A 14,643-nucleotide genomic window follows, 5' to 3' on the forward strand; every position below is an offset into this window, starting at 1 on the left:
AAGTGGGCAGAAGAAGGCAGGTCAGGAGTCATAGCCCCCAGGAACTGGCTTGCCCACACAGCTGCAGGACATACACAGCTTCTCTGCTAGCAAGGGAGAAGGAGGCCTGTACCCTGTGATACAACAAGACTCATAATCCACAGTCTGCTCTCCTTTCTTCCTGCCCCCAGAAAAAAAGGGACAAGTGTTCTTGGTGGGATGTTAGGTTTAAAGCAGTTTCGTATACTACCGACAACTGGACTGATTCATCCCAGGTGTACCCACTCCATGCACAGTAGGAAACTGAGTGGATTCCTGGATTCCACATTTCACATGCAGCCGCACCCAGTAACCAGTGCTTTCCACACACAGGCCAGTAATACCGAGGCACAACTGCAAGGGGTGGGAGAAGCCCTAGTTTGACGGCTCAGGGTCCTGTTACAGAGTCTGACAGCATGTGAGAACAGAGCCTGGGCCCTTTCAATATCCCTGCCCCCTTCCCAAGCACTAACCAGAGCATCTGCATCACACAGCGTCCCCAGAGGGCAGCACTAGGGGAGTTACCTCACAAGCCGGAGGGAGTCTTTGCGGATGTTCACCAGGCTCCTCAGTGTCTTTACTGGCTCATGGGGGGCAGGGGTGACATAGGGAAACTAGGAGAGAAATACAAGTGACGTAGATGACTCTCTAAGAAGCAACAGAGAACAGGAGACAGAAGTCAAGGGAGACCCCAACAGGTATGCTTGGGCTCTGGTCCCCATGTGAGGGGTTGAACTGATACTGGACACACTGCTCAGAAGACCCTGGCCATTTGGCCAGGGTGTGGGCAGGGACTGACCCTACACCAAGTGACTTGGTTATCAGCCAGTGTCCTCAGCTCTATGCAGGATGCTCAGAAGTGGCCAGTTAGGCTCTTAGGGCCTTCTCCTGTGGTAGGTTACAACTCACTGCTGCCCACAAAGACAATCAGTTTGTATAACACACCAACCAGCAAGTATTTGGGAAGACAACACATGTACACGTTTACATGCTTATAATCATGCCCCTATATAAAAATACATATAACTGGTGACATGAAACTATGGCTGGGCCGGGCGGTGGTGGCGCACGCCTTTAATCCCAGCACTCGGGAGGCAGAGCCAGGAGGATCTCTGTGAGTTCGAGGCCAGCCTGGGCTACCAAGTGAGTCCCAGGAAAGGTACAAAGCTACACAGAGAAACCCTGTCTCAAAAAAAAAAAAAAAAAAAAAAAAAAAAAAAAAAAAAAAAAAAAAAGAAACTATGGCTGTATCTGTCTATGTCTTCTGCCAGCAACACTGTGTTGGACCTTGAAAGGAGAGATTAAGCTGGGTAAAGGCACAGAGATTGTACATGTTCTCTACCACAACCCAAGTGGATGCCCACTCTCTCAGCATGAAGTAAAAATAGAAGACCTGGAGGCTGCAGAGACGGCTCAACAGTTAAGCATACTGGCTGCTCTTCCAGAAGATCTGGGTTCCATTCTCAGCACCCACATGGCAGCTCATAACCACCTGTAACTCCAGTTTCAGGGATATGATGCCTTTTTCTGGTGTCCATTGGTACTGTGTGCACACACCATACACACACACACACACACACACACACACACACACACACACACACACACTCAGGCACACAGATATATACACACAAAATAAATAAATCTTTTTAAAAATTTAAAAAGATTCACAGAGGGCCTGCAAAAGTTAAGACTCTGGGAGTTGAGGCAACAAATGTGACAAAGAAAAAGTCCCAGGCTAGTTCCCAGGTAGGAAAGCACAACACTTGCCCCGTCCCCAGCCTACAGGATATACACTACAGATCAAGATTTTGTGTCAGCTACCTGCTCTGTGACTAATATACCTAGAAGGCCCTGGTCTGAAGGCCACTCATGAGGCCTGAAGCATGTTCCAGATGCAGTCATGTTGCATGTTGGAGAATGGAGCTCAGTGTTCCTTAGAAGGCCTCCTGTCTTGCTTATCATTTAAAAACTCTGCTCAGGGATTTCCTCCCTGGCCCCTGTTTCTCTCCACTGGACCTCTTCCTAGGCATCACACTCAGACCTAGTCTTATTGACACTGCCCATCAGTGCAAATCCTGCCTCTTGGTGCTCCTTGCTCTTTCTTAACTACTTCCCACAGGAAACCTCTGCTCCTTCTCATCCTAAGACATTTCCACAACCCATCCCAATGCCTTTCTTGCCCTAGGCTGAGCCTCCCTCACCTCCTGAAGGCTTACTGAAAGGTCCATTTGAGCACCTTGATTCTAACTCATAGGAGGTGTGCTGTCTAGTTTGTGTCAACTTGACACAAGCTGGAGTCATCAGAGAGGAGGGTGCCTCAACTGAGAAAATGTCTCCCTAAGACTGAACTGTAGACAAGCCTGTAGGGCATTTTCTTAATTAGCAATAATGTGGGAGTGCCCAGCACATTGTAGGATAGATTCTATAAGAAAGCAGGCTGAGTGAGCCATGAGGGGCAAGCCAGTTAAGTAGCACTCCTCCACAGCCTCTAAATAAGCTCCTGCCTCCAGGTTCTACTCTGTTTGAGTTCCTGCCTTGGCTTTTCTCAATGGACTATAATTCAGGATATGTAAGCCAAATAAACTCTTTCCTCCCCAAATTGCTTTTGGCCATGGTGTTCCATCAAAGCAATAGTAACCCTAACTAAAACAAGAAGCATACCCTCTGGCATTAGAGCTTACTTCTTCGGGATTCAGCATATAGTGAAGACCAGCTGTGATATGCAGCCTTGTAGACTGAGTAACTACTGGATTCTTGGACTTTCCGTTCACAGCCAGACACTGTTGGATTAGCTGGACACAGCCTGTAAATCATTCCAACAAATCCCTTTCTACAGAGAGAGATTCATTCTAGACCTTCTGTTTCTCTAGGGAGCCCTAATAAACCTCTCACCTATTTCACTGCCCTCCGACTAGCCTGCAGAGGCCCATACCTTGCAGACTCACTGCTTGCTGGGAGCCTGACTGGTGTAGGCCACTCCAGCTCCTCCTCTCCATCTAGCACAACTCAGCCCAGCCATGGACTCTGCAGTAGGATCTTTTCCTCTCACTTTTTGCTTCTTCTTCTGTCCCTCCTTTTGTTTTTGTTTTGTTTTGTTTTGTTTTTCCAGTATTTTCTTCTTTATGATCCTCACTGCCTGAGAAATGGGGAAAGGGTCTGACTTCAGTCTTCAGTTCCTACGCGAGAGCCCTAGACATACACTAGCTGCCAAAGGCGTAGTGAAAGAATGGACAGATAGGCTTAAATATGTATTTCTTTGGCAATTAGTGGGATCATGGCTGTTTTCCACCATTCTACAGAATATGGCTGTTCTTTCTGCTCATACAAAAGGCCTAGAATGAAATCACTAACTTTGTGCAGCCTGGATGCACTAGCTCAATAATAGCTGTTCTGTCCCTCAGTGACCCAATCCTGACTGTCTCTCAGAGGCAGCCCCAGGACACACTCCAAGTCACATGCTTACTTCCAGTTCTGCTCAGATGCTGGGTACTCTATCCAATCTGGGGTAACTTGGTGCCTGCTCATCCTCACAGCTGTACAGAAGCAACTGAGACAGTCTTCCCACTACTCACCCCAGCCACAAGTGCCAGCCCTGCTGAGACCCACCTGGACTGGACGACTGCCCAGGAAGTTCAGATCCATGTTCTCTCCAAAGAGGTAACCTTCAGGATGGGGGGTGTCAAATTTCTCGCCTCCCATGAAAAAGTGCGAAGCAAAGTAGTTTCCTGCTTAAAAAAGGAAACATGTTTGTCCATAGAACACAGTGCTCAGCACAACTCTGTGGGAACAACCAAGAAGCCCCCAGGGCTCCATTCTAAGTGGCTCATGCTATTCTGGTTCTGCCCTCCACCAGCCTTCTATAAACAATTGGCTCTATAACCTGCCTCTCCCTACTCACAGATGACAGCAGATTCTGGATTTGAACGTCACTGCCCAGGAGTCAGGTAAGCCATATCCCTAACTGCAAAGACGTGTTCAAGTTCTACCCTGGACCCTTGCTTGAAAATAGCTGGGATCTCTATTGGTGTGGTTAGTCATGATGAAACCCCAGTGGACTAGGGAAACTCTACGCCCAGTGATGACACACGTATGAAAGTGGGAGATCTGGACACAGATGTACAGGAGGGGAGAAAGTGGGTGAGGGTACGAGCAGAGACTGGAGGGAGCAGCTACCAGATCAGGGGTAGGATGGATCCTCCAGAAGCCAAGAGAGCAGCAAGGAAGGATTCTCCTGAAGCCTTCACTGGGAGCACAGCCCAGCAAGATCTCGATTCCCGATTCCTGGCCTCCAGAATTGTGAGGGGACACACAGCAGTGGTTTTAAGTCACTGTTGATGGTCACTTGTCATACTTTCTCCAGAAATCCTCACATAATTCCTGCCCTCATACTGTCTGTACTTTGCCTTCCAAATCTGAGCCCCATGAACCTAATACCAGTGATGATCAAAGTTTAAAATTTGATGTTGATCTGGATTCTTTCTCACAAGTACTGAAACTTTAAGTGGTTTCCACCTAGACCCCAGAACACTTAACACACTAAACTTACAGGTCAGGAGACATGGCACAGTGGTTAAGAACACCTGCTGCTCTTGAAGAGGAGTGGGTTTGGTTTCCAGCATCCACATGGTGCTCACAACCACCCCTTACTCCAGGTCTAGGAGATCCAATGCCCTCTTCTGGCCTCTGTGTGCACCAGGCATGGATGTGGTGCACATACATACATGCAGGCAAAATACTCATACACTAATACAGAATAAATATATCTTAAAAATAAAAAAAATTAAAAACCACTAAGCTTTCATTTCTCCTGAGGAAAAAGATGAAACTCTTCAGATGTTGAAAGAATTGGGCACACATACCCCTGAAGAAAACCAGAAGCCAGGCCTCTCCCAAACATCCAGCCTGAGGCTGGCCCACCACACCCCAGTACTCTCCAGCACAGATGACTTAAGCAGAAGCCTAGGTGACCATGGACCCATGGATGTTAGGGCTGTTCAGACTATACATCCCTCAACTTCATGAGCATCAGGAACTTCTGAGCCCCTAAATCCAACAGAGTTCTTCTTATGAGTCCCAGTGGGGATTCTGGGCTCTTAGGCAACCAGGAATACCCAACATGAACCTGTGACTTTCCTGAGAATCACAATCCCAGCTACAGTAGGAACAGACAAGGCCAGTAAAGTATATCAGGGCCCAGGAGATTAAGGCTAGGCAGCTCTTGCCCAGAGCCAAGAAGCCAGCTCAGCTGTCTCTGACTATGGGAGCAGCAGGCAAGACCTAACCTCAACTCTAATGCTAACCTACCGTGTGTACCAGACAGTCAGCTACAGCCAAACAAAAAGAACAATGTGACAACTAGTTCAAGACATACTCCCTGGGTTTTATAGATTGCCTCACAGTGCTCCACTGAAGACCTGCACACACTGGCATAGAGCAGAACGACTTACACATCTGTAGAATGATATGTGCTAGTGAAGTCAGAAAAGCATGCTGCATGTACTCCTGGATCCTGTTTGGACAGACATACAAAACAAGCTGTGAGAACAAACAGAATGGTCTCAAAAAGATATGTCTGAAAAGCTACTAAACAAAGCCATGTGAAGTCCAAGAAAAGGACCAAAACCCTGGCATTTTGCTCTGCAGTGAGTCTTTGCAGTAAACATGTACCATGGTGGCTTTGTCAATAAAGAGAATGACTGCAACAAAGACAAGTACAAGGACATCTTCGCAAATCACCTGCAGTCACACGCAGCCCTGCTACCAGAAAAGCACCAGTATATATGAGCACCTATGGGGAGAGAATCTCAAGGCATAGGTGGTTTCTGATCATGTCTGGCCTTGGCTTCAATCCTAGCCAACCTCTATCCATCTAGTAGTGAGTCTGAACCATGGAGCAGAGGAGTAGAACTTTGACCAACAACTGCAAAACAGCCTAGTCTGTCCTCACATACACAGTACATCAAATGAATGGCTGCTAGGAGACTTGCCTGTGCTAAGATCCTTCTGATAGGCTGGCACTGCACTAGCTGGGCAGCAAGAGATGCAACAGGGAAATATAAGGAAGATGCAAATGGATGCAAGGAAGCCTACTGATACCACACAGAACCTCCAACCCAACACTGAAGTACCCTTGCGATACCTATTTATTTGGGGCACACTCCACAGCAAGGGTAGCCTCAGCCTGAAAGGAAGGCTTGAGAGAAGGCACAATGAGCATGGGAGCTGAGATGCCCTAGAGCCCCAAGCAAGATACAGGGACCTGGCTGTGAAACCTCCTGCTCCAACTTCCTCCAGAGGTCCTTTAAGAAACAACCACGGCCAGGCGTGGTGGCGCACGCCTTTAATCCCAGCACTCAGGAGGCAGAGGCAGGCGGATCTCTGTGAGTTCGAGGCCAGCCTGGTCTCCAAAGTGAGTTCCAGGAAAGGCACAAAGCTACACAGAGAAACCCTGTCTCGGAAAGAAAAAAAAGAAAAAAAAGAAACAACCACATTGTGAAGCCACAGACTCCAAAAATTGGTATAGGAGCCAGCCTCCAAGATGGCTTCAAGGGTTCTCACCTCCAATAGAAGTCCAGAGGAAACAAAAGGCTGAGCACATAACCAGGAGCTCTTGTGGAAGTGGTGGAGGATGACTTCAAAGACTCCAGGCAAGGCAGATGTTACACTTGAGCACATTCAAGCAGCTAACCCATAGAAAGGTCCTGTGACAAGGAGTGGGGAATCCTGCTAACGACCTATATTAACCTGAAGGATATGTGCAAGCCAGCCCTCAACTCCATGGCAGCCTGCAAGAGATCCAGGGCAGAATCACCTCCAGATGGTTCCCAGACTCCTGAGTATTCTTATAAGCTGTTAAACTCTTTTTATTTTTTGAGACAGAGTTTCTGTATGTACTCCTGGCTGTCCTGGAACTTGATCTGTAAAACAGGCTGGACTCCAACTCAGAGATCTGCCTGTCTCCTGAGTATTGGGATTAAAAGCATACGTCATCACTGCCTGGCTTAAATTTTATTATTTTCATTATGTATATGTGTGTAAGTATGTGCAGGTATCTGTAGAAGCCAAGTGTCAGATCCTCCTGGAACCACCTGACATGAGTGATGGGAACAAAATCTGGTTCTCAGGAAGAACAGTATATGCTCTTAACCACTGAGCCATCTCTACAGTCTAGGTGTTGAACTCTGAAGTTACTGTTACATTGGCAGAGAAGACTGGCTCTTCCCACAAAGGGACTCCTAAGAAATTTCTGTGGTCACTAACCTGATCAAAGCCAGCAGTATCTCCTACCTTCCCGGGCTCACACTACCACTAACCCACAGTCTTCCCCATGTCCTAGCACCTCCAGTGGTTTTTGACCATCACACCAGTGCCAGTCCCATGCTCTTCTCTATAACACTCATAGCCCCACTCATACCTCAAGACCTTTGTATGTACAGTTCCCTTTGCTTATGGAGTTCTTCCCCATGAGCTCTGCCTTCATCCACACCCTTCAAACTGTAGCCTCCACCACCCGCCTGCCCCTTGCTGTACTTCCTTCCACACTGTCTTCAGTCCAAATGGACCCTATATTGGAGGCTCCAAAGACTTATAGTTCTAGGTTTCCATTAACTTCATAAAGTAAGAAGGTACACAGTTTACTTTATTTATACTCTGTCACTGTCCTACAAATAACATAACTGGTAAAACAAAAATTCCAAATGATCTGAGATATGGGAAAATATGTCTGTCACAGCAGTGATTATAATATCCCAGAATGCCAGACAGTAGCGATGCACGCCTTTAATCCCAGCTCTCGGGAGGCAGGGGCAGGTAGATCTCTGAGTTCGAGGCCAGCCTGGTCTACAAAGTGAGTTCCAGGACAGCCAGGGCTACACAGAGAAACCCTGTCTCGAAAAAACCCAAAAGTATATAACAACAACTATAATAATAATAATAATAATAATAATAATAATAATAATAATATTCCAGAATGACCCAATTTCTATCTAGAGTGAGATAATGGTGATGAGCATACAACTGAATACACTAGAAACCACCAACTAAACTTAGGAACTTGGTATGTGGGTAATGTCCCAATAAAACCATTAGGAAGACAATAACTAGCAATTAGATGCTATCTGCTGGGCTGCAGAGGGAGCTCAGCAGGAATCTGCCTAGCACCTCAAGACCAGGGGTTTATCTCCTCATCTTCTGCACCAACACACACACACACACACACACACACACACACACACACACACACACCACAAAAGTGAGAACATGACCGCTTTGTGTTGTTGTTAACGAGAAAATTTTTAGTGTAGATATGAGAGAGAGAACAGTCAGAGGCATCAGGAAGAGTCTGGAGCAGAGAGAGAAAGTAGACTGAATATCTGAATATTAGCAGCAGACTGGACCTGGCCATGAGAGGAGGAGGAGCTGAACAGAGAGAAAGAGGGACATAGAAAGAGGGACTGTGAGAGAGCAGAAGGAAACTAAGAGAGTGAGCACAGCCAAAATAGCAGGATTATAAGGAGAATGAGTACCTGGAGGAGGGAAGCCAATGAGCTGGGGGAGTTGAGGGTAGGGGAGGAGGTGAGAAGAGCTTGGATGCTAGCTTAGACTCTGAAATGTGTAACAGGTACTTGAGATACTGAGGGAGCCTAGAGGCCAGCATGTGCTTTGATATGCTAACAGTCACAGCCATTTGTCCCTTCTGCCTTTTGGAATTTAGGGAAATGGGAGTTTCCTTTGGACTGATACTGGGAAGATGGCTCAATGGATAAAGCCACTTGCCTCCAAGCCTGATGACTGAGCTCTATTCTTAGGACTCAGATGGTAGAAGGAGAGTCCTTTGACTGCCATCATTGCATATGCACATACCCACAAATGAATTAATAAAATGTAATGAAATGTTTTAAAAAGGATGAAAAGAGAATGAAAAGGCAAAGCATGTCCTGGAGTCCCATCCAGGAATTTAGGACAATCTGGGCAATACCAACTCAAAAACAAAAAAAGGAAAAGCACAGAGCAACCTGGAGAGAGCTGAGGAAAAAGATCGGGAAGGATCCACAGGAAAACCTGTTGACAAATCTCAGAGAAATCAGAAGACATGGAAGTGGGAAACAATCTCAATATCCTTTGCAAAACCAACTACACTGCTGATTCTCACCCATTCATTCAGGTTCTTGTTGCTGTTTTAATCTAATTTATCAGGAGACTCTGGGACTAGGTAAGAGGTTCTTGTTCTAGACCAGTGATTCTCAACCTTCCTAAGCTGTAACCCCACAGTTCCTCATGTTGTGGTGACCCCAAACTGTAAAATTATTTTTGTTGCTATTTCATAACTGTAATTTTGCGACTGTTATGAACTGTACTGTAAACATCTGATATGCAGGATATCCTGATATGTGAAAGGGTTGTTTGACCCCAAAGGGTTGAGAACCACTGATCCAGACCCTTAAACATTTGCAACCAAATCCACTAAGCCTTTGAATCAGACCTGGGCTGAAAGCAACTTACTCAGAAGGGCCTTCTCTCAGTACTTCAACACCCAATACCCTCCAGAGCATGAGGGCAGAGGCCCTGCACCTGGGTGCGAGGTACTTTTCACCTTGCCTGAGACCTTCATGTCTCAGGAATGTGGACTCCTAATTCATGGGTTCCAAAGATTCCAGTTCAATCCCCTTCTCCTCATATTCCAGGCCCCCCCCCCCAGTGGAATAAACACCACCACACCTGGTCCTATGGAGCCTTCTCCTGACCTAGCCCTATGCTCCCCTCCCATCCATTTACTTAGCTTTCCACCTGCCCTCTAGCCCAACAGGCTGTACCTGCCTTGAACACTGAAGTGATGTCAACCTCAACCACCTAGAGGCTGCTCAACTGTCAAAGCCACCCTGAATCACAGCATATCTCTGCTATGATGGCCTATGCAGTTAGAGCTCAACACACACCAAATGAGGGAAGGCAGAGAATGTTGTGTCCAATGTTTGACAACAGAGGAAACTGAGGCACAGAGAGGTCACAAGTTCAGGTCATACAGCCAATGAGATATGCTTACTGTCCCCCTGTGTCCTTGTCCTTCAACCACACCAAGCAAAATGATCTGACAAAGCCACTTAGTGTGCATACCCTAAGAAACACAGCAGCCCCTCAGGCCCAATGAGGGAGATTCAGCTTGCTGGGTGGTTTCAGTCATCACCCCCTGTGAGAAGGGAGCAAGAAAGGCAGGAAAAAGGTGGTTGTCACACATGGGAAAGTACACTAATTGTACCTGATAAAAATTCTTCTTGACCCCTCAAAGGACAGGTGCTGCCAGTTCACAAAGTGCTGACATACTGACCCTAAACCCAGCTCCATGAGGCAACTGGGGCAACCTGCAAGATCAGAACATCATAGGTCCTAGAAAAACACTGCTCTCAGGAAAGCCGCCCCAGCCCCAGGCTAAGTGGGAGGCAGTGAGAGCAGCAGCCCCGCAGCTTGCCAGCTGTCAAGGGTAGAGCCAACTCACTCCAGTCACCTGTTCACTGAGCTGAGTCCATACGTGTGCACAGACCAGCACCTCTCTTTGCTCTACACGGAGCTTCCCGGTCTACTCTCCTCTAGGGCTCAAACCTTTATGTGACCTGTCACAGGAAGGTCTGCCAGGACTGGCAGGATGAAGGAAGTCACCCTAGATGGAATCTTGACTTATCTGCAGACTAGAGAGAAGAGGCCCAGCCATCACCTCGCCTCACTCAGGATACCCTGAGGACAGGCAGGGGTGAACATGCAGAGAAAGCCCTGGCAAGTGAGAACACTTCTGGTAATGTTACCCACACTCCGTTTGCCTGTGGATACCCGTGTCTCCTCACTGCCACTCCAAGTGCAGAGGAGGGAGGACAATGGCAAATCAAGCTAAGCACAGCAGTGACCACCAAAGATTCTAGCTCCTGTGTCTCCACAAGCTTAGCCTATATAGCTCTTTTCTGGAAAAAGCTTCCACAGCCTCCAGGATGGCCCTAACTGCTGGGCACAGGAGGTGGCTGAGTGCAGGGCAGATGGACTAATTCTACAGTTCTTTATGGAAAGCAGTCAACAGGATACATCAAGGGTATGAAGGTAAACACTTAACATCCCCAAGTAACAAAACAACCCAGAAACAAGTGTCAGGTCCCAAAGAAATTCAGAACAAATGGCTCTTATCCCCACCTCCCACCCTAAACTTCTCCAACCCCTCAGCTTCCTTTCCTTTCCCCCAGCTTCTGATTCCTATATAACCCAGCCATTTTGGCCACATAATCTCTTGGTTCTTTCTCTAGGTCCTCCACTCTTGACTCCTGGTCCTTTCTCCTCTTCCTCTCTCACCCACCCGCTCCCCCCACACACACACACACAGCTCAGTTCATCCCATGCCTCTGGCTGCATTCTCCCTGTATCTACAATAAAAACCTCCTCAACCATACCTTGGAGCGGTCATGTCCTCATTTTCCTTAATTTGGTGCTGAACCAGGAGGAGCATATGTGAGTCCCATTCCAAGGGGCTTAGTCTCATAACTAAACAAAGCTGCTAATTTGACTCTCCTAAGATATGTATGGATCACTTGTTTCTGCTGGCTTCTGCCATCCACCAAATTCTAGTGCCTGCCTCTTCAGCCACTTCTTCCCTCCACCTGCTCTTACCAACCATCTCTCGTCATCTACTCCGAAGTGTCTCTCTGGCTCCTGGAGCCTGCTACGCCCTTCTTGGGTGCCCATCACCTGCACCTCTTCCTCTCTCTGGCCTGCTATGTCCTCATAGGCATCTCTCTACTAAGACACTTATTCCTCTCCTTCTGTTGGAAACCTCTCTTTCCCCAAAAGCCTCTCCCAGTCTACCTCTGGCTGTTTTCTCCTTTACATGTTCTAACCATTCGAGCCAGGCAGATCTCTGTGAGTTCAAGGCCATCCTGGTCTACAGAGCGCGATCCAGGACAGGCATCAAAACTACACAGAGAGGGCTGGAGAGATGGTTCAGAGGTTAGGAGCACTGACTGCTCTTCCAGAGGTCCTAAGTTCAATTCCCAGCAACCACATGGTGGCTCACAAACATCTGTAATGAGATCTGGTACCCTCTTCTGGCCTGCAGGCATACATGCAGGCAGAACACATTATATGTAATAAATAAATAAATCTTCAAAAATAAAAAATAAAAAACTACAGAGAAACCCTGTCTCGAAAAACCAAAACAACAACAACAACAAAAACCCCACCATGTTCTAACCATTCATTTCTCCTCCTCTACCAGGTGTCTTGTCACTCTGAAGCCGCCTGCTTTGTGTACTGTTACTACAAAAGCCACACTGGTGTGCCAGAAAGCTCCTTTCACCCTCCCGGGCCCTACCACGTGGAAAAGGACATCTGTCCTCTGTGATTTGGGATGTTTCTCTGTGACAAGTCTCTCAGTTCACTTGGGGATGTCCTGGATTGAAATTCTTGTCCCCATGACACTTACCCCTCTGCTCCCTGTGCTCTCAGCTCCTTCCTGGAGCTTCCTCACCTCCCCAGGAGCTTCCTTCAGCCCTTCTAACCCTAACCCTCAGCTGGAGCTCCTATCTGTGACCCCGGCCTTCTGTCTCTCGGCTCCCTCCTGGAAGTCCCACTGCATCATCAGACCTCCTGGGCCTTCGGTGACCATCTCTCTCTTCCTCCTCCGACTCCGATTTGAAAGCCTCACCGTCTCACTGAAAATGGCCTGACCTCAGTACAACTCGAGGACCAAAGATGGCACACTCAACTTTCAGATTCTCTCCTATGGTAACAATGCCTGCCACTGCATAAACAAATGATCCGCAAATATCTTCTATCTAACTTTCTCTGCTCTACCCTTCTAAAAGTCTTTTAACTCTACGGTTTCTCTACTTTCTACTCTTAAAAATCTTTTACTTCTAAGATTTCTTTGCTCTCTGTTCTCCAAACATCTCTTAAGACCATGCTGTAAACTATCTTAGGATTTGTAAATTCATTGGGTATGGTTAAAAAAATCTGCAACAAAAGCCGGCGTGGTGGCACTTGTCTTTAATCCCAGCTCTTGGAAGGCAGAAGCAGGCAGAAGCAGCAACCTGGTCTACAAAGTGAGTTCCAGGACAGAGAAACCCTGTCTCAAAAGCAAAAACAAAAACAACCCCCCCACCCACCCACACACACACACCCCACCCCACCCATCCCCACCCCCCACCCCACCCCACCCCGGCCAAAGGGGGGAAAAAAAAAAAGAGGCAGGAGGAATTCTGTGAGTTCGAGGCCAGCCTGGTCTACAGCACAAATTCCAGGACACTCAGCGCTGTTACACAAAGAAACCCTGTCTGGGGGGAGGGGGGGGAGAGAAAAGAACAAAGAAAAATAAGTGTTTTTAAATAGCAACTATGTGGCTCACGGCCATCTTTACTGAGGTTAAAAAGAGTACATGCACTGTAATTAAGATGACCGTGTGGTATAAACCAACTAAAGCAACAATTATAAAACTTAGTCCTAGTGAGCCCTCTGCTTATCACTGTATCTCCTTTTAAACTAAAAGCAGGTCTCCAAAATATTTTGGATTACAATGGATTTTGTATTATGATAAATTCTTAAGATTATAAAGATATACTCAGGTTATAATGACTTAGAGATGTATGTCTTCCTAATTATGTCTTTGCCAACTGTATTCAACACCAGGCTTCCAGAAAATTTAAAAAAGGAACAACATATGTTTGATGAATAAGTTATGTTAAATAAATAAGGTTTATAAATTCCTAAGGTTATAAAGATCTACTCAGGTTAACAGAAACTGACTTAAGAGATGTATGCTAACTATTACATCTTTGTTGACTGTGTAACACCAGGCTTCTAGAAAATTTAAATAAGAACATATGTTTGATGAATAAGGTATGTTTAATAAATAAGGTTTATAAATTCCCAAGATCTGCTCAACATTAACTGACTTGAAGATATGTCTAGCCTCTCTGTCTTTGCAATTTTGCTAAGCTTTAACTACTTGAATAAACTGAGTCATACAAAAAATTGATATTCTGTAATGGTATACTATATATTTTTTTTAAAAAATCAGAAAAGTTTCCAGTCTCCGTATGGACTGCACTTATGATTTAAACTTTATTTATGGTTTAAAGTTTTTGGTTTGTTTTTTTTTTTGTTTTTCAAAACAGGATTTCACTATGTAGCCCTGGGTGTCCTGGAACTCACTATATAGACCAGGCTGGCCTCAAGCTCAGAGATCCACCTGCCTCTGCCTCCTAAGTGCTGGGATTAAAGGTGTGCACCACCACTGCCCAGCTTAAAAAAAAAATCAAATTCTTTAATGTGCTCAGAACTATGCTCATAGTCATGCTAAGTACAAATGTAATTCATTTACAGGGACAAGCTTTATTTAGTCTCCTATATGTGTTTTCAAGGTTAAGCCTAAAAGCAAGTAACTAGAAACAAGTAAAGTTTGTTTAAAATCAGATACACTTAATAGATGGTCCTCAGACTCCTCAGAAATATGCTGAATATGGCATTTAAAGTGATTAATGAAAAAGTTTCCCGTGGGAATGCCAGCTCCTAACAGCAACCCTAAGGTCTCCAAAGACAGTGTGGCACAGATAACTCCACCTGGATTGTGGTAATGCTAACCACAAAAAACTG

At 46.2% G+C, this 14,643-nt stretch overlaps 1 protein-coding gene across 8 annotated transcripts in view; it reads right to left on the reverse strand.

The window, feature by feature from the left end:
• Mgrn1 (mahogunin ring finger 1) overlaps positions 1 to 14,643 on the reverse strand; it is a 53,035-nt gene that overhangs the window by 28,596 nt on the left and 9,796 nt on the right. For 4 of the 8 annotated variants that reach the window (XM_059270070.1, XM_059270067.1, XM_059270074.1 and 1 more), the window contains exons 2-3: positions 3,628 to 3,746; positions 544 to 632 (exon numbers count right to left, since the gene is read on the reverse strand). In XM_059270070.1, the coding sequence (XP_059126053.1) occupies positions 544 to 632; positions 3,628 to 3,746 (208 nt within the window). Of the gene's footprint in view, positions 1 to 543; positions 633 to 3,627; positions 3,750 to 14,643 lie in introns of all 8 variants that reach the window. The other 4 variants (XM_059270068.1, XM_059270066.1, XM_059270073.1 and 1 more) reach the window with 1 other exon arrangement.

Source organism: Peromyscus eremicus, chromosome 8a (assembly GCF_949786415.1).
Source record: "Peromyscus eremicus chromosome 8a, PerEre_H2_v1, whole genome shotgun sequence".
Lineage (NCBI taxonomy): Eukaryota > Metazoa > Chordata > Mammalia > Rodentia > Cricetidae > Peromyscus > Peromyscus eremicus.